The sequence below is a fragment of the Drosophila sechellia genome, chromosome 3L (genome assembly GCF_004382195.2).
Source record: "Drosophila sechellia strain sech25 chromosome 3L, ASM438219v1, whole genome shotgun sequence".
In the NCBI taxonomy this organism is placed as follows: domain Eukaryota; kingdom Metazoa; phylum Arthropoda; class Insecta; order Diptera; family Drosophilidae; genus Drosophila; species Drosophila sechellia.
Genome location: NC_045951.1, coordinates 14,633,169 through 14,656,599, shown reverse-complemented (window position 1 = coordinate 14,656,599; position 23,431 = coordinate 14,633,169). Strand labels below are relative to the sequence as shown.

Below are 23,431 nucleotides of genomic sequence, written 5' to 3'. Positions count from 1 at the left end.
GCAACTAATTAGAATGCAGCCGGATTACGATGCACTCGCCCACCGAAACGCAAACACTTTAATCGAAAAAGTTCAGCCAGCTTAAGATTAATTTCTCCAGATATATACACAAATCGTAATAGAATATGTTTACAAAGAAAAGGCTGCGACTAAATATTTAAGAAATAAGGAAACTTTAAATAGGACCTTGTGAATAAATATTTAATTAGGCAACTTCAGTGAAAAGAAGAGAAAACTTAAATTATATATAAAGCACAGAAATCTTGTTTAAATAGTTTTTTGTATTAATTAACTATTTTTAATACTTATCTTATATGTATATACATATTTGAATTTTGTATTTACATACCTCGAGCATTCTATTGCTTATTTATAATTTAAAAGTTTGAATATAATGGTGTGTATACATAACCTTTTCATCTTTTATACCAAAAAGTAAGCTCGCAACTGATTTAAGCTCTGCTCCTAAAATCAATACACATTTTAAGCTAATCATACTCAATTGGTTTCGAGTTCCTGCCCCTGTGCTTTTGCACATCTTTATAAGAATCATAGGAGTCTAATGGACGTTATGCGAAATCTTTAGTTTAAAGAAACATCCTTGGCGTCTGTCAGTATTTTCTGGGTTGAGCTGGCTGAGAGGATTATCGTGTTCAAATATACTTATAGACCCGTGTGTCCACATACTCGGACACTCATTTCTTCGACGTTCGAAGACAATGTTTTAGCACTTAGTGTGCAAGCTCATAACTGACAGTCAAGAGCAGAAAAACGCAACAAGAGCTTCATGGAAAAATAGCATAGCCGAGAAAAAAATGAGAAAATGTGAAAGGGAAAAGTTGAAAGTTCAAGCCCGTTTAGCAAAACGAAGCGGAAATGCTCTAGAATAAAGTGAAATGGAGAGAGAGAGCGAGCTCTAGATGTGGAAATGCCATTAATCAATCCTTCACCAATATCAAACAAGCTGGAAAATTTCAATTTCATATTTATCTACTCGATTGTCGGGGTTGCAACCCTCAGAACTCGGATTAGGGATTTTAGTTGTTTCTTTTTGGGGTATTTTTGTCAGCATTTTTCGATCATTTTTCGTTTTATAATGGGGTGAGAAATGTGGAAAACTGTGGGCTTGGCTGTTTGTCGCTTTGATTGCAGTTTACATAGGTGTCAATTAGCAACGGTGCGGTTGGCTGCATTTCAATGGAATTATCGTTGATGTTTTCGCAGTTCTCCCCTCGAAAATGTGCAACAAACTTGGCTGACACTCGAGGGGATCAAAGGAGGATTAGCGAGCTCATTTTAAAGCCCCGACATTGACACCCAAATTACTAGCTTATGTTGTCGTGTTTTGGCTGCAAATAGTTGTTTATATTACACTCTTAAATCCCCTGTTGCTGAGATATTAATTTAACAAGCACCCTACTTAGTTTCATTAAAGTTGGATACGTTAAAGGACAATTTTGCGTAATTGTAACATCCGGAAAGGGATTTTTCTAATATTAATGTTATGCTTAATTGTTGCTTAGCACTTGTATATATAGCTACATTTATATTGAACTATTTAAATACTCGGTGTATTTATTATACAGGAAGTGCTGCTCCCAAGTTAATAAGAATTTATTATCTTACCACTAGTTCTCCAGATTTATCCTTGCTGAACAATACTCATTTATTAATTTCTATTTGAGCAAATTGTAGGTACAACTGTTTTCTCGACAGCTGTTTGACTTTCCCTCAAAAAACCAGCAGCCGAATTGGCGACAGTCGGAGTAATGAAAGTGATGAATAACTCAGAGTAATGTTACGAAATCAATAAAAATCCTTTTACAGGATCTAGGACACACCGCACACAGACACACGTTAACAACTCGCTCGGGGTGCTTGTCGGTGTGCGACAAAGACTTGGACAACATTTTTCTTTGACCGAGCACATTTTTATTATCCCAAACTAATTTGAGGGTTGGTCCTTGATTTTTCTTACCCATCTCTGTCGGCACTGTGTATCCTTGTGCCTCTCCCTTTTTCTCTGTCTCTGTCACTCCACCAGGGTCGTTGCCATGTTTTGATGTCATTCGCTACACGTGCTTAATTTCATTTAATTTATTTAATACTTGAAAAATAAGTTTTTTGTTTACATTTGTATTGAGCAACCCACCCCTCGTCGCTAGCGGGTCGAGATCCTCGATATAGGGATATCATTGCCCGATTTACCATCTATTTAACGGCACTTGGGCGTGTACGAATGCCAATGAATTCGCATTTCGCCATTCGCTACGCTGCGTAACGAGAAAACGTGAAAATTCTGGGTGTGGAATTGGAAGTGGAATGCAAAAGGCGAAATCGAAATGCGGACTGCAAGACAAATCGGCCGCCGGGGAATTGTGCGTCTTGCCAGGAGGAATGCCTCGTCTGCATATTCATAATATCGGTGTAGGAGCATCCTCTGCATAATTATGGTCTCGCTGATATGTATGCTGTCTAATATTAACCACAAGTTTGCCAACGCAGCAGGTAGCAGTTAAGGGAAGACTTTCATTAGCTACAGCAGCTGTCACTATTAAAGAATAGAGTTTTGGTCTTCCTTGTTCCTTCAAGGTGAGACTTTAAAACTTAACCATAGGATAGAAAATTCCAAATATTTCAATCTAAAAAGTTTAAGGAAATGTGATATTGTTTTAAGTGCATTGAAATTATCCTTGTTGTAAATCAAATTAAAAACAACTTAAGCCAAAATGGGAATAGTTTTAGGTACTGGAATACATAATTTTTCTAGCTTTTGTGTACATTTAATACTTATCATTAAAGCCATCTTATCATTTAGGCTTAAATGGAGGGCTTTGAGATTTTTCCCTTCACTATCATTATACTCGCTGCTCGAATAATTAGGCATTAGCCGCTTTGGAAACGTTGGGATGCCGGCCAAACTAACTAGTTGGCTGACTGATTAGCGGAGCTGCCTCCACGATGACGCACATTGTTCGTTAGTGCAGTTGCCATGGATTCGCCGCTAAGAATTCCCATTTACCACCTGCCATTGAGATGCCCAATAAAAACGATGGGCGGCGAGCAGAGATGGATGAACTTTTGACTATCGTTTACAAAAATTATATGGCTGGTGGGGTATGACGAAAATAGTAAGGTCAGGACGCATTTCGACTTTTGGGTGCTGGAAAGTTGCTTAAATTATGTGGTAAAATTACCAAACTTCAGCCACAAACTGCCAATTAAAAACAGTTCAACTATAGTCACTAAGTTGTGAAATTCGTTTAAAATTCGTTATTCTTGCCGTAAACCAAACTGCATTTTATATTCCAACTCTACTACTGAGAAAACGCAACCATTAAGGCGAAAGTGAGGTTTTCTTATGAGGATATGCAGAAATGGTGCACCATGACCTACATGGGAATAATTAATGCCGGTTCAGGGCTTCCAACCTGAACCCGCACTCGTGCCGGGCATTTCATCGTGTTCCATTTCCTCGTCGGTGGTTAGTCCAATCTAATGGCGTGTGAGTGTATTTGCGTAAACGGATTAACAGCGGTCAAATGTGTGGATGCACTTTCAGAAAAATTACTATATGTTCGCAGAATTACAAATTTTGCAATACGTATTGAATGCAAAAGTTCTATGGATTCATTTGGAAAATACTGGGTACTGTGCTGCATACTTTTAGATACTCCTATGAACGAGTTAAATTTACTATTGAAAATGCACTATTACCATAAAAATCTGTATTCATGCGTTACTGAAAGGTCGACACTTTCGGTTTATTTCTTTGAGTGTAAAGTGGGAGAGCAAATAAGTGAAGCAGCAGTTTCTATACCCGCCAAGAGTCCAAGGTAGCCAAGCAACAAAACCTTCTATTTACCGCAGAGAAGAAAAGCAGCGTTCCCATAACCAAAGTCCCTCGATAATTGGGAGAAGATGAGTGGTCTGGGTCCGGCAGCCTGTTGGCTGGCCCACAAGCGCATCGAGTCCTGGTCGCGAATGGCCAAGGAGCGAGTGGGAGCGGTGCGTCGCGTTACTCTCGATCGGAATTCGGCGGATGAGGGGACACCGAGTGGGAGTGGTGCCTCCTCCACTGCCGGTGGCAATGGGGTTTCGGTGGTGCACATTCTGCCGATGGGCGAGGGCTCCACCACCCCACCGCCGCAACCCATGACACCGCCGCCGTCGGCCTCGTCGGTCACATCGACCACCAGCGGAATTGGCAGCGTTTCAGCCGGTAGTGTCAGCGATAGCTGTGATTTGCCCACGGACTCGGAGGTTCTTATAACTGGCGATGGCCATTAGTGGACTCTTCTAATATATCCCATTTATTCGATTCCCTCAGGAGGTGGCTATTGCCAAGGAATGCCAACCCATCCAGCCGGCCAGTCAGCTGCATGGAATGCACGCCGGCATGGGCCTAAACCATCACCACATGGGCACAGTTTCGGCCACCGGAACGGACATCTTGCGCGGACCCGCCGAAGTGTTCCACAGTCCGCTTCACTTGCACCACCAGAGCCGCTCCTTTCCGCCGCGCCTCCAGCGCACGCCGTCCATCTCCAGCCAGAGCAGCGTGGACAGCGCCCCATCCAGGCATTCGGTATGTGTGACTACGAACTAATTGATTTTGCTAAACTACGATACTATTACTATATAATTAATATCGCAGGGTCATCGAGGCTCTTCACCACAGATAAGGACTTTTGGACCGGACGGACGAAGCTCGCTGCCAAGTGAGCCTGGATTTCCGCACCATTTGGCCAGGTCACCCAGTCCCATGCGAACCATTTCTTTGGATGCTCGCTGTGGAAGTCCCGCCCACTCGGCGGATCCTGGCGATCTGAGGACGCCCAGTCCCTCGCAAAGCAGCTTGGCATCTTTGGCCGGAGGATCGGGAATGGGAGGCGGCAGTGCGGGAAAGGGCGTGGCTGGAGGTCGCTGCCTTTCACCGCTGCTGATACCGCCCAGATCGCAGCCCGGAGTGGATCCCGCAATGGGTCCCGCTTCGCCACTGGGTGCCCTTCAACCGGATCTCTATCGAATGCCGGACGGACCCGTTTACCTGACAGCTCCGGAATCCAGTCATGCCGTGGGTCGTTTGCATCTGCGCGTTAAGTACGACTACCACCTGTTCGATCTGACGGTTCATCTGATTGAAGGTAATATTCGTGTTAAAATTATAATTGAAATATACATTTTTTTTTTTACAAAATTTATTACAAAAAATTTTAATTAAATTATTAACAAAATAACAAACAAAAAATTATTTAGGCGGATTAATATTAAAATACATTACTGAGTATGGTGATTATTGTTCGCTAGATAAATGTTGATAGTATTTGGTTCTGACCTCTATCACATCGCCATTGGTAAGACTCAAAAAATCCGCCGTATCACTTTCTGCGATTCGAAGTTTACGCGTCTTGAAATATATATTCTTCAGATCAAGTTTATAATAATGGGCGTAGGCTTCCATAAGTCTACGCATCGGCATGGAGCGGTTAATATTAAATTCCACAACTCTTCTCCCCACACAACGTACCTTGATATTAATGCGACGCATTCTTATAGTATGTACTTAGTTTCTGGAAAAGATTTCATAATATTATTTTAACATATGGGTGCGATGACTTGTTAAGCTGTGTATGCCACGATAATACCTAGTTCGATCTATATTGAGTTTGTGTTTCATCAAGACATTCATTTTGTTTTCCATTTCAGCTCACAATCTCAGTCCCATCGAAGAGGGTGGATTCCGGGATCCCTATGTCCGCCTGATGTTGCAACCAGAAGTGGACAGCCGGAAGCGACAGACCCACATTCACAGGGGCGAATCCAATCCCTACTTTGACCAGCACTTCAAGTTCCCGGTTTCTCGGGATCAGCTCCAGGGCAAGGAGCTGATCCTCCAAGTGCTCGACTACGATCGCTATTCGCACAACGACATTATCGGCGAGGTTCGCATCTCTGTGGATGGTCTAGATCTCTCCAAGTCAGTGGAGGTAAGTAATGGTTTCGATTGATTAGGACTTATAGTAATACAAAATCTATACAGATCTGGGGAGACTTGCTGCGCACCAAGAAACCCAAGGAGGATCGACCGGAACTGCTGTGCTCCTTGAACTATTTGCCGCAGGCCGAGCGATTGACGGTTGTCATTATGAAGGCTAGAAATTTGGATACTCTTCAGGAACCATATGTCAAGGTGAATATTAAATATTAAACAATTATTAATGAGAAAAGAAACCTCTAAAAGTTAATTGTAAAAAAATTAACTTCTAAATAGTAGATTCAATTTAAGTGTTATTTATGTTCTCATTAACGCCTATAAATTAATAAATTTCCTTAATACTGCTAATTTTCTTTCAGATTTATCTGATTCAAAATGGCAAACGCATCAAGAAGAAGAAGACGAGCATTACGAAGTCGGACGATCCCACCAATCCCATTTGGAATGAGGCGTTCACGTTTAATTTGCAATCAAATTATCTCCACAACGCAGCCATCGAGGTAACCTTTAGCCTTTGCCTTTCCACGTGGACCAGGCCATAAACCGGTGGTCTGCGCCGCTTTTAACAGCTCCGGCTGCTAATTCCGGGCAATAGCCCCGGTTTAATGCCCGGCCGTGTTTTAATTGAAATCCCCACGCCACTCCACTCTACTCCACTCCATTCTACTCTACATATACATTTTCCGCTATATTTTATATCTTGGCAGATCTATGTGGTGGGTGCCGGGAGCGAGGCCACGGAAATCGGATGCTGCGGACTGGGGCCCCAGGAAAGTGGAACTGGATGCCAGCACTGGCACGATATGATTAACAATGCCCGAAAGCCTACGGCTATGTGGCACTATATCCGCTAGGGTCGTGCATAATGAATGCTGGATTATGAATTATGATTTTTCCAAAAAAAAAAAAACAACATTCAATTGCTCCCCTCATTGCGTCTATATAGGTGTACTACTAATGTAACCGTGTCTGTGTGAATTTTCCAATTGCATTTTTGGGCGCTTCGCCGCCCCCCAAAGCTTATAAGTTCTACGAAATCAAAATCTCATCTATATATACCTATATATGTATATGTATATGAATGTACAATATATATATATGCAGCTAACTAGCCCTCCAAGAAGCTCAATCAAAAGTTCCTAAGCAACGACAGAATCTTCGAAAAAGAAAAGAATGCCCACGAATTATGAGTATTTGTGGGTAATTGGTTGAACGGTTTGATTTTTGTTCTTGTTGTGCATTTCGTGCAACCTCTTGGGAAAATAGCACACACACAAAAACCAGAAGAGAACCGGGTACGGATACAATAGGAAATCGGTAATCGCACATCCAAAACTGTCAGCCAGACTTGTTGACATTTCCATCGACTTCAGCAGACACTTGAGGAGCCTGCCGCCTCCTTTTTCATCCTTCTCCGCTCAAGGAAGGCATTCAAGTGTGCATTTCTTAAATAATTATGAATACACCGCACCGGGAATAATAATAATAATAATAATTCGTATATAGGTGAATGGTCGTCAATCATGCAGGAAGCCAAAACTCGAGGCAGGACTCGCCCTTTTGTGCCGGCGACAGTTGACAAATTGCCATCGTCGTCCTGTTGTCCTTTTGCCATTCGATCCTGTATGCGTTTGTCGTTTCGTCGTCGGCTGTTTGACAGCTTAGCCCGCAGGATAAAAAAAAGCGACGAGAGCGAGAAGTGTAGAGAACTTATGCTAATTGTTAAGTTAAATACATTTATTCCTTCCAGCCGAGTACGTCTATCACAAGGAACACCAAAGTGAATTTCTCGAGCACTTGAACCTATTTTATATGTACTTACAACGAGTATTCCGAGGCATATGAACTATAAGAAATTTTTGAAAGGAGAATGCATTAGGGTTGGCCGATTTCCTTTTTCACATAAACCTATGAATGTATTTTCGGTGTTGTCGTATGAACCTATGGGAAGTCAGACCTTATAATGTGTGTAAAATATGCTACTTAATCCCAGTAAATATTGCAGAATACCAACAACTGAATGTGTGTAATTTAAACTTAAACAAAGACTTGAAAAATACATAGCACTGCACGTGTTAACTAGACAAAAAGTACATACTCTAAGGAGCCAAGCATATAAATATAATGAAATATATACATATACACTATACTTGTACAAGTTTTTCTAAAACAATTCTTCTACACAAACGGTTCAATTTGTCGGGTACAAAAGAGAAAACACAAGAACAACATTGCTGACATTAATAAAATAAACCGAAGCAACAGAACAACAGGATATATGCTGAAATACCTCCGATTTAAGCAGAAGATACTTTAAAACATATACGAGAAAGTGAATAATGCACTCGGAATGCAAAATTCAATGCAACACATTTAAAGCAAAGCGAAATGTACAAAATCAAGTATATTTCCTACAAATAGTGTTTATTTATTGTAGCCTAAAGGGGACACTGTTGAAAACTAAACCATAAATGAGGGTTAACACCACCTAAAATATAAATATATACACATACAAACTACAAGACAACCTTTATTCATATGAATGAAATGTATATGTAAACTTAAATGTATGTGAATTTAAATTATTCGGTAAATAAATAACTAAAACAAAGAAGAAATATATATTTTCAATCACCAACCTGATTACCAGTTAAAAATGTGCCCGAAAGTATTTAAGAAATGAAACAACATTTGAACTTGGCGCTTGAAAGCAGTTCAAGCAGTACGAATCAGTTGGCAACGCGAAAATAAAGCCTGCTGGTTTGTGACTCAGATAATAGTTAGCAAGGACACCGATTTGGTATTTTGCGACTAAACTTTTTTATTTGGATATGTTTACTTTTGTTTCCATCTCTTTAAAAAAAAAATTAATACAATTGTTTATTTTTGAGCTGGTATTTATTTTTTACTTATAAGACATACCTTTTCTAACCTTTTTTAAATATCTAACTGTGTTATATATATAACACAAATTATGAAAAAAATATAGTAAATATTTTAATCAAACATCAAAAGAAATGTATTCCGTTTGTTTAGCTAGAAAATCAGCAACGAATATATCCAGTTTATATGTCTACCATTTCTCTCAGTGCACTTTTCAGAGTCGCTTATAACACAACGTGCACTCTCGTCTGCGCTCACACTGTTTCCAACCGTCGGATCGTGCGGACGTAAAAGTAGAAGATGTCGCGCGTCAAATATGTTGATCGCGAACCAAAATAAATCAATTGAATAATAAAAAGTAAAAGTGTTTCTTTAATCAAAATTATATGACAGTCTGCTTAAATTTATAAAATAAATACTTAAGCATAATCCAAACCAAAGTGTGAGTTTCAGCGAGTAAAGCGCAGTGAACCCGGTAAACAAATCAAACGACAAGTGTTTGTGGGATGCATTTGGGTGCAACGTGTTTATGGATGTGTGTGTGAAGCTTTTGGGTTGAATGTGTGTACGACGTGCAGGTCCTTTTGCGGCTCCTTTGCATCCCTTTTTGTAAAGTGGCGCTATTTTCTGTTTGATGCATATTGTTCTCCCATTGCAATCAAAACGGAGTTGAAGCCACAATCACACATGTACAGTGGAGATTGCCTATAATTAGCTGGCTCTAAACCTTACAGAAAAACATAACAATGATGGTGTTGGATTAACAGACAAACTTAAATCTTATTTGTTTACATTTTGTATATAAAATTATGTGCTGATAGTGTAGATCTTATTACCAATTGGATATTTTCATAATCCAACCCGGTTTTAAAATAAAACGTTTTGATAGTTTGTAATTTCCCTGCGCAAATTCGTCTTACAGAGGTAAGACTGTAGGGCCAAAGACAAAGGCTTCTACTTCTCCGCTCAACCTCAAGCTGCATATGAGTTAATATTTGTCTAGTTTTTGAACATGCCGCTTTTGTCTCAGCCTTTGTGTTCCTACTCGGATTCGTTTGACGCTGACGCTGAAGTTGACAAACCAACCAGGTCCTGGTCCACTTTGGATCACGGCGTCTTTGAGGGGATGGCCCAGGGGCTGGGGGCTGGTGACTTGGCGCTGTGGGCGAAGGGACATAGGGGCACCCTGCCGGCATCCACATCACAGCAAATAGCTCCACTTTCCACTCTCGCTGAAAGTGTTATCCTTTTGTAGGATAGCGACGCTGGCTGTAGATGAGCGGGTGTGCGAGGACGCCTCTCTGGCGCTGTAAAATATGCAATTAGAAAGACATCAAAGCACAGTCACCGCTCAACTCAACGCTGATAGCCCGGCCACCCTCCTCCGCCCACCTTTCACCGCCCGCCCCACGTAGTACACTCCCCCCCTCTTCTCTGCCGCCTGTTTTGGTATGCGCTTTGACACTGCCACAGACAGGCAGTGCAAAAAATATCTGAATACATTTTAATGTTAAAAAAAAAACAGACATTTTTAAAACTTTAAAATTGATTAAAAGCTATGAGCAGTAAGCGATTCAATCTATAAGATACATTTTAATGAATGTTAATAAGCAACAAATTTGTCTAGCTTTTGTATCTTAAGTTATATTCTAGATATTTCCTTGTTTTGTATTTTAAATTTTTAAGCATTTTCCATTCGAATTATATTACCTTAGAATTTGATATATTTTTTTATAATTATATATGAACACGATTGTAAATTAGTTGGTTTTTTTCGAGTGCAAAGTGCAAGGACACTAGGCGAAAAGTAGAAGGGGCGGAAAAGAAGGCTTTCGAAGTACCCAACCCGAAACGAGTCTCATCATTAGTGCTCCCCCGCCCCCGCCGTTTGCGTCACTTTGTCGGCCGCTACCGCTGGCGCTTTTTGATATTATTTATTTATATTTTTCACTTTTAATAAAATGTTGTCGCCGTTGCCGTTCGGCAATGCCCCCGCCACTTTGCCTTTGTGGAAGCGGAGGAGCGATGGCAGCGGAGGAGTTGGGAACGTTTTGCCAAACTCGCGGCCAAGCGAGGTCAATTGGCTTAATTACTGTGTGACATCGTGTGGACAAGTGATGGCGATGGAGGCGTCTTCGAAATGCCTTCACATTCGCCACCGAGTAAAGAGTCTTGCATTTATTCATGTATATTTCAACAGATAGCAGCGGAACTTCCTATCAATAGAGTCCCTTGTGCGGGAGACCATTAAATTTAATCGTTTTTCGTTTTTTGTCTGCGTTTTTCAATCACTATCTAGTAACGAGCATCGCAGCCCCACTGTCCATAAACATATACACTCGAAAAAGAGAGCTTAAATGTTGAGTACCTTATTGTATTAGTTATTTGGTAAAAAAAAATATATTTAGCATTGACTTCTTAAAACTCCCACACTCCCATCATGCTAAGGAATTATTATTTGTTTGAGTTATGGAACTAAATATAAATTTTTTTTTCTGTGCAGGAAAAATCAGCTTGTATATAGTGTAAAGTAGTGCGTAAGCGGTCGCTTATCGAACGGATGCCAATTGGCCATGTGTGTATGTGGATGAACCCAGCGAGACTTTTGACTTGTGACACACTCATTTCATTTGGCCGCAACCAGCTATCAGTGTGCACAAAATGCACTCGACATTATAATCAGTAGAAAATACAAACAAACAAGTGCATTTAAATTTAAAACGCAGACAAAACAACGATAAAAATGCGCCTGAGTGGCTGGGAAATTCTGCTGCTCCTGCTGCCCTTTGGAGTGGTCAGTGCTGTCCGGCAGTTGGAGGAAAATCAGAGCATCAAGAATGATCACCATCATTCGGTGGAGCGACAGGTGCGACGTCGAAATAATAAAAGTAATGCCTCGGTGGATCACCATCGGCATGCGCCATCTAGCGGATCGAAGAAGAACAGTCGCAGCCATTCTGTAAGCCTGGATTCGGATGACTACGATTGGCTGGATGCGGATACTAGTGAGGCAATCGATAGCTCCGAGGTCACGGCTGTGGAATCTGTAAGATCGCCCGGAGAATCACATGGTAAGTTGATAAGCAATGTTAGCCCTCTGATCTTTTACTGGCACTTCAAAAGCAGCCGCTTATCAGTTTGGTTTGACCCACTCATGAGTGACAAATGATTTAGAAATATATTGAACATTTTATGTGAAAACAATGTGTTAAGGCAAAACAGAAGAACATAGTCGAATACTTTATATATTTACATTCAAAAGTGCATATCTACAAATTATCAATATTTTATTGAATAATTTTTATAATACATGATATGCAACATACCTTCACCATATATATTTTGAATTCGAGTTCATTGCTATGAAACAAAACTGGTTCCTTGATTTATTTGAACGTTGTCACTTTCATTCACTCCCCCTTCGACAACCCGCATTTTTACATTTTTAGGGCTGGTCAGTTTGTCTGCAAATGGAGGAACCGGCTAAAAAGTATAAACATTTTACAGCCCCTCCCACTTTGATTTGCATGTAAATGGAACCACACACTAGCATCAACTCACTTAATCAAAAGCAATAATTTGCCTTTTGAGCGCGAACGAAATGTTTTAATTGAAAGTGCTGATGCTGATGACGATGATGCCACTGCTTTCAGATACAGATACTCGCAACCGAGTGAGTGCGTGCTTGTGCTCGAATCTAAATTGAAACTGTGTTAAAAATTAGTTGAAATTGTTGCAAAGCTGGGTTGCCTGATGGCGCCAGCATATGTACGAAACTCAAGTAGGAATCCAAGATATGCTTTATTCCCTTCGCTGCCTGTTTTATTAACTCTGGCTGGTCGAGTGAATTATGGCGGGCTGGGGTGTCAGTGTATGATAAATGTGTTAGATTTCCAATGAAATTTTATGGCCTGCGCACATACATATATGTCGCCGCCTTGAGCTTAACTGATTGTACTACTGTGGCTCTTTTTTGCAAAAGGAAATTCTTTGGCTCAACAGCGCGATGTTGTGCATCCGAAATGATGTGGATTGTGCGGCATTTGAAGTGTTTTGCATACAAATGGCCATCGTTGATGTTTCATTCGAATGCGCTGCGCTCGTAAAATAGCTATTAAACAATCATTTTTGTTGCACTCACGTTAATCAAACGGGTGGTCGGATGTGTCCACTCCTTGTGATGGGAGTTATCTTCCCGCAAATGCCGACAACTTGGCGACAAATCAGCTGCGACACTTGACATGCGACGGGGAATCCGGAGACTGCCATTCAGTGGATTTCTTTATTTATAGAAGTCACCCCATTCCATTCCACAGATCCAAACAGGAAAGATATACAGTAGACAAAAAATATTATTAAATTAGATTATGCTAAGTTGGATTTTATGGGGACTGTTGGATTAAGTTAATATCCTTTTCTGGATTTTTGAACTAAACCATCAAAAACTCATAACAAATATGAACTAGTCTGAAAATCAGAGAGCTTTTCAATTTGTACTTATTTATTTAAATTTTATTTTCAAAATTATTACCTATTTTTTTTTGCGTGTGGTGCGTTGACAAGCAACTTAGATCATTGGCCAGAGAAAAAAAGAAACCATCGGAAGACTGCGCAACTTTGCAACTAAAACTGAAATTAAGATACACAATAAAAATAGCACTCAACGACACACTATACGCAGAGTAGCACGCACAAATGAAAACATTAACAGTTTTAAAAATAAATGCAAAATAAAAACCGAATCAGTAGAATCGGAGAAATGTCAAAATGGGGTAGAAGACAACGCCTGGGAAATCAAAAAGGCATTTTCCAAACGATTTGTCACAGTTTCGCATTTGCACATTTGATTCCCCAAATCGATGTTCACAGGCCACAACCAAATTTATTTCGGTGGACTTCAAAGTAAATTTCCGCTAAAATTAGTCACTCAACCCGAGAAAAAGATAAAATGCGACTGCCCCGGACTCGCTTGGCCGAAATGAAAATGGCTGAGCCAAAAATACGTGAGTTTTCGAACCAGAAAAGCGGGGAAATCTTAGCAGTTTTCACTCCACCCCCTCGTCCATAGTTTCTTGCCCTGCTTTGGCAATTGCACACTTAATTAATGGGCACTGCTTTTGATCTTCTGTGAAGTTCAGTAGCCCCCCAATTCCTGACGCAAGTGACAAAAACTGAAATTTTTCACGCACTCAGCGAAACTCTTTGAACCCGCCCTTTACGCCCAGCCAACTGTCACACGTCCAAGTGCCACGGATCCGGAGTTTCGAGTCCGGAGATCGGGGACATGTGTCGCAGATGTCAGACATGGGAAACGCTTCCACATAGTGATGAGCATCCCGACGTGTTTTCAAAAAAGTCAGATACTTTTAAGTGATCTTCAAAGGAAAGATATTGCATTCGTGTCACGACTTTCAGTTCTCTGCGCGCACTCATTCATATTCATCTGGTTGGGATAAGCAGGGCTATCTCCTTGTTCAATCTGTAGCCCAATCAGAATAATGTCAATTATAGTTAGGTGAGACACAAGCTGTTACAATTGACGGTGAATAGATCTGCAAGATCTTACAAGGAATTCAAATCAGATAGCTGTTTGAGCTTTAACAAGCTTAAACTGGTAACTGGTAAGCTATTTCATGTTTAAAATATCAGAAAATATATTTTTTTATATTAATTATGCATAATGCATGATTATCTTAAGAACAAAACTTAGTATTATATTATTGCCTATCATATCACGCTGCCATCCCTGATACCAAAACCAAACGAATCATTGTGCTCCCCCCTTTTTTTCGCAAGAAAAGTTCAACACCCAATGAGCAATCCTCCAAATGAACCGCAGCCAGATAAAAAGGGGAACGAGTAAAAAAAAAATTGGAAAGGAAAACAAGCCTTAAGTGCTTAATAAGTAATCAGTCACCCTGGGTACTCGTAGATAAGCAGGATACCATTCCAGCCACCTAATTAGTGCGAACAAACGAAATCCCATCCCCGTGAAAGTCAGTCCCTGTGTGATTTGTGCCAGAGGAAGTGTATGTTGCCACAGATTCAGCACAACATGTGGCGATCATGATCATGGTCATGATCACAATCGGGAATCAGGAATCGGGCATCAAGCGAATCTGACTGAGTGCAATCCGCTCCTTTGGCATATATCTCTCTGCCTCCCGTGGCATTTATTTAAATTTTAATTTACTGAGTGGTGTCAAAATGCGTGAGCCAAGCCATTAAACCCTGATATGCTGCACTTTGCCAACTTAACTTCTTGTTTTCCACGCGCAACATGCTTATTTTCTGTTTGTTTGCTTCTCTTGCAGATATCTTCACATGTTGCAATCAGGTCTTCGGCTCATGTCGCACAGCATGCGAAAATGTAAGTATTGGCGATCGGGGGAAAAGCGGAAAAAAAGGGGAGGGGGGGTCTTAGTGGGTAGGATTGATCATATATCAAAAATGCGTATGAATGCATGAGTGGATGCAACGGGTGGTACAGACAAGGGCAGCACTTTAATAACAAGCTAAAAAACTAATATCTCTTATTTTACTATTATTATTTATACGTATATAAATTTTAAAAATTCTTTTTTCAAATATTTCCTTCAGCCTTTGCATAAATTTTCCATTCTAATACCTAAACTCATAACTAATTTAACCCAATGTGGCAGGCGCCTCTTGCACAGAGAAAACCAACTCGAAGGGAAATGATGTGTATGTCATAAATATTAAACGTTGCTGCCCCACGGGCAAGTGGCCATAAGTATGAACACCTCGGACAGCAGATCAGATACAGATTGAACAAGCCGATAAGGTGGAAAAACTACTGATCAAGCCACAATGCATTTCCTGGTATTTTTATGTGCCCATGAATCCTCTTTTCCCTCGTTATGAATGGACTACGAGCGGTGCATGCCAAGCGAAATGAATTTAGAATTCAATAAACGTTGATTCGTCGTCGGACTGTCACACGCAGAAAATGCAATGAAAATTATTATGACAGGTTTTAATGGTCGTTCGATTTCGGTGGAACTTTGAATACCATATCCACATCCGCTGGCAGCCGATTTCAGATTATGGAGCCTTGTGCCAAAAAGGATTGAAAAATCCGCACAAATTGCATTGTTAATTAGCATAAACTGGCAAACAGGTAATTGCACCTCAAGACCGAACCCAGACCAAATGCCCAGTCTGCTACAGAGAAAATAAAACGTATATAGTTGCAATATCAATACTTCTATATTAGTTGTGACATAACTAAATTTGTGACAAATTTGTTAAGAAGAAAATACAAAGTAACTATGCAATCTAGTTATAATATGACTTAAGGCAGTGTTATTATTACTTAATTAATTTCTTTCTGTGCAAATGGAGAGCCAGACGAACCAGTTTGCCACTCAAAGTCATTCATAAAACCCGAGCCGGCTGAAAATCAATTTGTTGTCTTTGTGAGTGAGTGAGTGTCGTGTGTGCAGCAGTTTTGTCGGTAGTCTGCTCTGCTCCTAGCCCCTAGATTTAGTTGGAGGCAATGCCGGCAATCAAATCACTGACATCATTTAACTTTGTAATCATAACCATTTTCCACCCAAAACCAATTAGTTTTCCCAGCCGAAAGTGGGCTGCGGCTTTGCCAATCTTTTCATTTAGAAATGCAAATGAAGGCATTAAATCTTTTGGCCAAATTGAAACTGACAAACAGGATAACGCCAAGCCAACCGGTTGCGTTCCCATGGGCGTTACCCAAATCCACTTTTCAATTGCTCTGCTCTCTCTCTTTCTCTCTTTTGTCTGCGAAAGATTAGAGAGTTAGATTCTACAAGTGGGTGTCGGGAAATTGGACACCCCTTGATATCCAACTCCACCCCGCTCACAAATTGTTCTATTTCTTATCCCCTGATTGTGTGAAAAGTCGAACTCGAGACGGCAGATCATCCCAAGATAAGTGAAAATTTACGCGCATTTTATTATTGACAAAATGCTCTGGGGTCTGATAATTGCAAAAGACAATATCTGATGGGATTCGGTGCCCAGGTGGGCAGGTTGTCCTCGAGGAGTAGGTTCCGGTGGGATGCCATGTAGAGTTATCCGAGTGTGTGGGAGTGCGTGACATGGCCACGGACACTTCATTAACAAAACTGCAACAGACATGCCCGAGGCCTGGTCTTCGAAGAGGGGGAACACAGCCCGGGAACACACATGCACGACGTGCGTTCCAACCAGAGGCGTAGTCGATAGAAGGTACCCTACAATTCGGAAATTAACATGTGATTAAATAGATGGGCGGATACACCTATAAGTGTCCTATCAACAACTTTTCAAAATAGAGAAACACAATTAAAAAGGGTTTTTACTCTAATAGCCGTGTGTCATCTTTGAAATTAGTTAAATGTAGGTTTATAAATGTATTATTATATCGACTGGGAAAAGCTTTATGATAATAACAGCCTTAACCGCTTAATTTAACTAAAATATTATTTAAAGTTCGTGAACAACTTTTGGTACCAGTATCTCCTTTAAAATGAACTCCCCGTTGATCACATTGCATCTCCACCTCAGTTTATGTTAATTTGTATTTATGGGAATGCCACCAGGCTCAAGATCCAGACAAGTTCCGAGGACAAGCACACGAAGTATCTTGAATAGACATCGCTTTACTCAGATTACTGTGGCAGATACGTTGCGCCGCAGTGTGGAGTGAGCCTGAAAATTTGTTATTGAATTTCCCTGGGCCTGTTCTTTTTTTTATCGATAGAAAGAGGGAGAGCGGGCCAAATGTTATTTATGATGGTGTCAGGATGGGAACAGCACTCAAAAATGTAACATAATACGCCAAAAACTACAACAAAAAAGAGCGGGAATAAAGTGCAACCTGCATCTTTCGATCCCTGTCTCAAAAACTTAATACCGACCCGGATTGCAATCGCATGCACTCAAACAAAGACCAATAAAATTTTTTTAAGAATTCGTAAAAAAATCGATCAACAAATACCGAAGTCTATATTAATTTAGGTAAATTTCTTATTTAATATATGTTTAAAACATATTCAAATTTTTTCCGAGTGTTGAAACTTTGAGACTGCGCACACAAGCACTTGAAATCCAACAGGTTGCGGGTCAGGAGTTGCGGGTTAAGCGCACGGTCGATGATTAAGTTTGATTGCGTTTAATAACTTGTTGTCTATTGCAATTTATGCATATTTTTCCAGTTATCTCTGGTGGAGTTTGCCACTGGCACTGGCGGCGACAATCGCGATGAACTGCACAGATATTGTCAACTGCACCAGGTGGAATTTTGGACCTGCGTCAACCAGACTTTTGACTGTGAGTGTGTGTAAAATTAGATTATAAAATCCATTAAAAAATATATGTATATATTTTGTCTTCTTTTCTCGCAGCGGTCACCCGTGGAGCCGACTGGTCGGGAAGGCGCTGTTGCCAATTTGGAGTCCTGCCCCATTGCCGCAACGTCTGCGCCACTTCCACTCGCTCACCGGTGCAAAATTGTCGGCGGAGCGACGAGCAGACGCTTTACGACTGTCTGGAGCGGCAGGAGGCAGCAGATCAGTGCTGCGGACAGGCCCGAACTTCCGAGTGTCTGGAGGTAAGGATAGTAATATCACAACTTTAAATTGAATGTAGAAGTATCAAGAACACTGATCTAAGTCTCAAATGCTTGCTAATAGCATTTCAAGTTTCAAAACATTCAATTATCTGAGTATTTTACACCATACTTAAAAACTAAATATATTTAGGCCTGTCGAGCTGTATTCGAGCCCGCCAATGACAACCATGACCATGTGGACATAAATGGAGCATGTGGAGATCGTAACGCGGATGTGATTCACTGCGTAAACAACCACACGGACATGACTCCACTGGCAAATGCCGAGCAATGTAAGTTAACTTAATGTTAAAAAAGCAATAAAAGCTTATTGTTTCAAAACTATTCCTTAGATATACCCTGTTGTGAGTACAGCAGCAAGGAGCACTGTCGCCACACCTGCCGCAATCTTCTGCATCAAAACGCCACTCTTATGGAACGAAGTGAGGTGATCTTCGCCCGCTTGGAAGCGGCAGGATGTGGGTCACCACTACCACAACTGCCCTTCTGGCAGTGTTTTCTAACAGTGACGGGTAAACTATATGTTCCGGGAGGATCTGGAAGAGCCGGGGGCTCGTTAGCCCAAGGACGGATATCGGGGCAAGGGGGATCTCTGGGTGAGCCCAATCACCTGGGAATGGATGCGGCTAAAAGGCAATGCTGCGAACAGGCCAGCAGCCACAAGTGCCGACGATTGTGCAACCAAATTTTCACCAGCAATTGGTGGGATGCACGGAGCAGTTTTGAGAACGAGTGTATGGACCAGCCCGGGGAGAGGGAACTGCGACGGTGTATAGAAAGCGTGGATGCACCGTGTGAACTCGGATGTCAGGGTCTTAGTTTCTGCTCCAACTTCAACAATCGACCCACGGAACTCTTTCGCAGCTGCACACCAGAACATGATGCAGCTGCTCGCGAGGATTGGCAGCTCCTGCAGCAGCGGGGAACCGTCAGAGTCCTGGGACAGGAGCTCTTTATCAAGAACACCAGTCGCTGTGCTCCGGATAAGTGGAGGGCTTTGGTGTGTGCCCTCCAAATAAAGCCATGCACACGAGTTGGTCTTTTCAACGGCATTTGCAGCGAAGATTGCCACGAGCTCTTGGATGAGTGCCTGGACTGGACGTTACAGCACCAGCGACCAAAGGATATATGTTCTCGGTTAAAAGAAAAGGATGATGATGATTCTCCACTGCCTTGTATATCCCTAGAGAGCTATATGAAACCAGGAGATGCAAGTCCAGAGGAGTTCCAAGGTATCACTTCACCATGCGCCAAGAAACCCTGCAATGGCAGCGATGTTTGTATCCTCCAGCGAGGAGGCAATCATGGATATTCCTGTATACCGGGCTGCAATTTGGGACAGGATTCCAAGCTGTTTGTACCATTCGGCTCATATGTGCGACTTGGAAAGAGTAATCTCCACAAGAAACTGGAAGTAGGGCAATTTCCGCTGGCCGAGCATATAGTTTGCTCATGCGGATTACAAGGTCGCCTGGAGCAATGTCAACCGCTACCGAGCTATATGCATGCCCACTGCACTCTTCCCGGAGCGAGGAGCTACCGGCATGGATCCTCATTCTACTTGGAGTGCAATCTATGCAGTTGTTTCGCCGGTGAGATCACTTGCACCAAGCAGCAGTGTCGTCTGCCAGGATTTGCAGATTCCAGTTACACCAGTCTACCGTGTAATTGTCCAGCTCACTACGTTCCCGTTTGCGGCTCCAATGGCAACACTTATCCTTCGGCCTGCGTGGCCAAGTGTCATTTGCCAGAGGGGGATTACGTCTACGGGGCATGCAATGCTCGGAATGCCTGCCAGGCAGCACCTCCTAACAGTTGTCCATCCGGAACTCAGTGTTTGGACAGCCGGAAGGTGTGCCTGGCCAGCATGCAGCGACCTTGTCTGCAATACGTATGTGGTAAGTTAAAATTGATTACCACTTTACTTTTTTTTTTTTTTTAAATTATAAAAATATTTCTTAAAAATTTTCAAATTATTTTTATAATTTCTCGATTGCAGTCAACGCCACCGCATCCAACTGTTCAACCTTTCATCAGGGCGAGGTATGCGATGCCCAGGGACGGACTTATCCCAATGCCTGTGCCCTGCTGAAAGCCAATCCTCAGGGTCAAGTGGCGTATTGGTCCGCCTGTCAATCCAGTCGCTTTAATACCTCACCCTCACCAGTCTGTGGCATCAATGGGGTGACTTACAAGAGTAGTTATGCGGCCAGAGCGGAATACGTGCTGGTGGATTATGTGGGTCGATGTCGGGAGGTGGGACTACTGGTCAGCGATATGGGAAGACGCTGTAGGACTGTCAAGTGTGCCGCTCCCGCATCCAAGCATTGTCGCTTGATTGTTCCCCCGGGAGCATGTTGCCCACTGTGTGCTGGAGGAGCCTTTCGGATAATCTACTCCAGAAAGCAATTCGATCGCGCCATGTACGGACTGAGGGCACAGAGCAGCACTCTTTTGACATTGCATGGAGTGCTGCAGCAGCTGGATGGACTGGTGCAGGTCAGCGAATGTCAACTGACTGGATTTCTCACCATGGAAGTAGGCATCTTTGTGGCCATAGTGCCGGCCAGCAGTATCAAGAGACCGACGCGCCTTCAATTGGAGGCCTGCGCCCGGGAGGCGGAGAAGATATCCTCCCTAATCAATGCCCAATCACCCAGAATTACAACCAATCTAGCTCTATCCTGTTTGACAGTATCGCATCTACTAGAACCCACGCCAAATGGAGCAACATCTTATGGTCCCCACGCCATTTGGATACTCCCCTTACTTCTGTTAGTTTCTAGATTAATCATAGCTTAAGTTAGCCCTAGAAGGAGTGTGTATGATCTGACTCAATCAAGTGAATTCTTGGTGCCAATTAACCCGTTATTCTAAGGAGATGGAAAGTGCCTTCAACTGTAAGGAATTGACCCTCTGTACCATGTGATATTAGCTAAATTAATTCTTAAGCTTTAATGTTCTTTTTTAGTTAGTATTTAATTTATGCCAGGGTCCGTAAATCATATGTACTCTTTGTTTTACCTAATTTAAATGTAATTTATAATTTAAATACAACTCCATGATAACATTTAAATTGAAAATAATTATTTAAAATCTGGATCGTAAAAGTACAAAGAGATTAATGGACCAAAACCCTAACCATGTGGAAACATTATTAAAATTTTAAAACATTGTAATATAATTTTTGGTCCCTGGCTAGGAGTTCGTTAATGACCAAAGCATTGTCCGCCTAGGAGTATCGCTAGTCTAATAAAATCCCCAGAAAAAAACATAGCAACTTAAGATGAAGCATGGCTTCCTTTATTGAACCACTCCAAGTAGATCCTGCCGAAGCTCTATTAAATAAATTTACGAAAAGGGTAGAAAGGGGAATCGCTTTAAGAAATCTCCATGGGCACCGCCTGGACGCGCTCGGTGACGAGTAGGTCCTTAATGTTGGTGTGCAGCACGGTTGAGGTTCCGGTCTTGAAGCGGTAGTCCAACTGGCGCTCGCCCTTCTTGTTAGCCAGTTCATAGTTGCGCAGATACTCCACACTGCCCTTGCGGATCACACACAGATCGATATTGGATCCCGAACCCAGATCGTTGAACACTCCAGAGGCGATGGCATCGCGCACCAATTTCTTACCCTCCTCTTCGGACAGGTCAGGTCTCCAGCGACTTTCGAAAACGGTCATGGCGGCCAGGGAACCCGATCCCATGGTGGCGTACGGCAGCTTATCCGAACTTCCATGTGGGTGAATGGAATAGATGTGGGGTCCAGTCTTATCCACTCCACCAAGCACCAGAGCGGCACTGATATGACCCTGGTAGCGGAAGAGCATCTGCTTCAACATCGTATTGGCGGCCACAACGCGCACCTCACGATCTGTCTGCAAGCGATGCAGCTCCAGCTGGGAGGAGATTAGATCCGTAGTCATCTCAGTGTCCGCAGCGGTTCCAGCTCCACAGCAGCTGAAGGTAAAGATTTTCGTTAGGTATTGGGAGATACTTGCGTGTTAGAAAGGAAACTACACATATTTTTAATTTCGAGCAACATAAACTACACCCTAATATCCTCAACTTAAATCACTGGGTACTTAAAACTGGAGCCAAATCAATCAAAGACGGTAAGGACAAGCAAAGAGGCCCACATTTGCAATGCAGGAAAAAAAAAATAGCGTAATCGCTCTTTTAATAGTATTATTATGTTCCCTGTGCACTTAAAGGTGCCGCCGGTGGACTTACTATATGTTTTTGGCCAGGTAATGAATCTTGGCGCAGTTCTTGTCCGAGACAATGGGTCCCTCGGTGGCTCGCGTATCGGCGCCCAGGATAACACCATCCTTGTAGATAATGCCAACGATTGTGGTTCCCGTCTTGGTGGTGGTCGGTGGCTTGAAGCCTCCATTTAAAAGAGTGGCATTGCTGAAAGCAAATAAAACACCAATTAATAAAAGCCGATGGGGTATTGCTGAACAACTCTGACGATTCTAACCGCTTGCAATTGTCGAAATTGAAACCAGCGCGGGGAAGATCGCGTGCGTTATCCAAATCCATTATATATTTTCTTTATTTCAACTATATTAGCAACGAAAATTAAGGTTTTAATTCTGCGGAGCGCGATGACAAACAAAATTGTTAAAGGCTTGCTAGAGCTGGAAGTAACATCGATAATATATCGATATATATTCACAGACTCAACTAGAGCGATAGTATTGCAGAAATAAATGATTAATAATTTAATTTTTTTTGTAACTTATGTATCTTAAATTCTTATCATTGTAACATCTCAAAGTTGTATTGTATAATTTTAAAACTTTTTAATGTTGTGATGTTGTAATGTTTTAATATTATTCGCCGTTGCTTACATGCAACAAGTGCTTAGGAAAGCCCCTTATATTTTGCGAGCGAAGAATCATGTTTAATATATCGATATATTGGTTCCATTCTGA

At 41.8% G+C, this 23,431-nt stretch overlaps 3 protein-coding genes and 1 long non-coding RNA gene across 6 annotated transcripts in view; 2 read left to right on the top strand and 2 right to left on the bottom strand.

Moving 5' to 3' along the window:
- The window catches only part of LOC6605723 (synaptotagmin-5), a 49,057-nt gene extending 40,445 nt beyond the window's left edge, over positions 1-8,612 (top strand). Inside the window, exons 2-8 of one of the 2 annotated variants that reach the window (XM_002030503.2) lie at positions 3,871-4,263; positions 4,331-4,588; positions 4,658-5,147; positions 5,710-5,990; positions 6,044-6,193; positions 6,358-6,498; positions 6,706-8,612. In XM_002030503.2, the coding sequence (XP_002030539.1) occupies positions 3,922-4,263; positions 4,331-4,588; positions 4,658-5,147; positions 5,710-5,990; positions 6,044-6,193; positions 6,358-6,498; positions 6,706-6,852 (1,809 nt within the window). In that variant the 5' untranslated portion in view covers positions 3,871-3,921 and the 3' untranslated portion in view covers positions 6,853-8,612. The remainder of the gene's footprint in view (positions 1-3,870; positions 4,264-4,330; positions 4,589-4,657; positions 5,148-5,709; positions 5,991-6,043; positions 6,194-6,357; positions 6,499-6,705) is intronic. The other variant, XM_032717913.1, reaches the window with a different exon arrangement.
- A 622-nt stretch (positions 8,613-9,234) lies between these two features.
- Positions 9,235-21,779, top strand: LOC6605722 (reversion-inducing cysteine-rich protein with Kazal motifs). 2 transcript variants are annotated; one of them, XM_032718394.1, is made up of 8 exons: positions 9,235-9,323; positions 11,385-11,952; positions 15,196-15,251; positions 18,079-18,193; positions 18,268-18,473; positions 18,625-18,766; positions 18,827-20,392; positions 20,494-21,779. In XM_032718394.1, exons 2-8 carry the CDS (start codon positions 11,625-11,627, stop codon positions 21,294-21,296), a joined length of 3,216 nt encoding a protein of 1,071 aa, XP_032574285.1. In that variant the 5' UTR covers positions 9,235-9,323; positions 11,385-11,624; the 3' UTR covers positions 21,297-21,779. The 2 variants fall into 2 exon arrangements, with proteins under 2 accessions (XP_032574285.1, XP_002030538.1); XM_002030502.2 differs by having other exon boundaries at positions 9,279-9,356.
- On the bottom strand, positions 9,355-13,589 carry LOC116801040. The gene is made up of 4 exons (XR_004361737.1): positions 13,575-13,589; positions 13,413-13,510; positions 13,023-13,161; positions 9,355-10,188 (listed from the first exon to the last, which is right to left on the bottom strand). It is a non-coding gene; the product is annotated as an uncharacterized LOC116801040 (long non-coding RNA).
- LOC6605721 (proteasome subunit beta type-7) lies at positions 21,776-23,131 on the bottom strand. The gene is made up of 3 exons (XM_002030501.2): positions 22,975-23,131; positions 22,725-22,904; positions 21,776-22,451 (listed from the first exon to the last, which is right to left on the bottom strand). Exons 1-3 carry the CDS (start codon positions 23,034-23,036, stop codon positions 21,875-21,877), a joined length of 819 nt encoding a protein of 272 aa, XP_002030537.1. The 5' UTR covers positions 23,037-23,131; the 3' UTR covers positions 21,776-21,874.
- Positions 23,132-23,431: the final 300 nt, after the last annotated feature.

Coding starts and splice junctions, on each gene's coding strand:
- LOC6605722 (XM_032718394.1), top strand. CDS start 11,625: ATGCGCCTGAGTGGCTGGGAAATTCTGCTGCTCCTGCTGCCCTTTGGA. Junction 15,252..18,078: donor GTCGCACAGCATGCGAAAAT/GTAAGTATTGGC, acceptor ATATTTTTCCAG/TTATCTCTGGTGGAGTTTGC. Junction 20,393..20,493: donor TTGTCTGCAATACGTATGTG/GTAAGTTAAAAT, acceptor TCTCGATTGCAG/TCAACGCCACCGCATCCAAC.
- LOC6605721 (XM_002030501.2), bottom strand. CDS start 23,036: ATGGATTTGGATAACGCACGCGATCTTCCCCGCGCTGGTTTCAATTTC. Junction 22,905..22,974: donor AATTTCGACAATTGCAAGCG/GTTAGAATCGTC, acceptor ATTTGCTTTCAG/CAATGCCACTCTTTTAAATG. Junction 22,452..22,724: donor TACCTGGCCAAAAACATATA/GTAAGTCCACCG, acceptor CTTTACCTTCAG/CTGCTGTGGAGCTGGAACCG.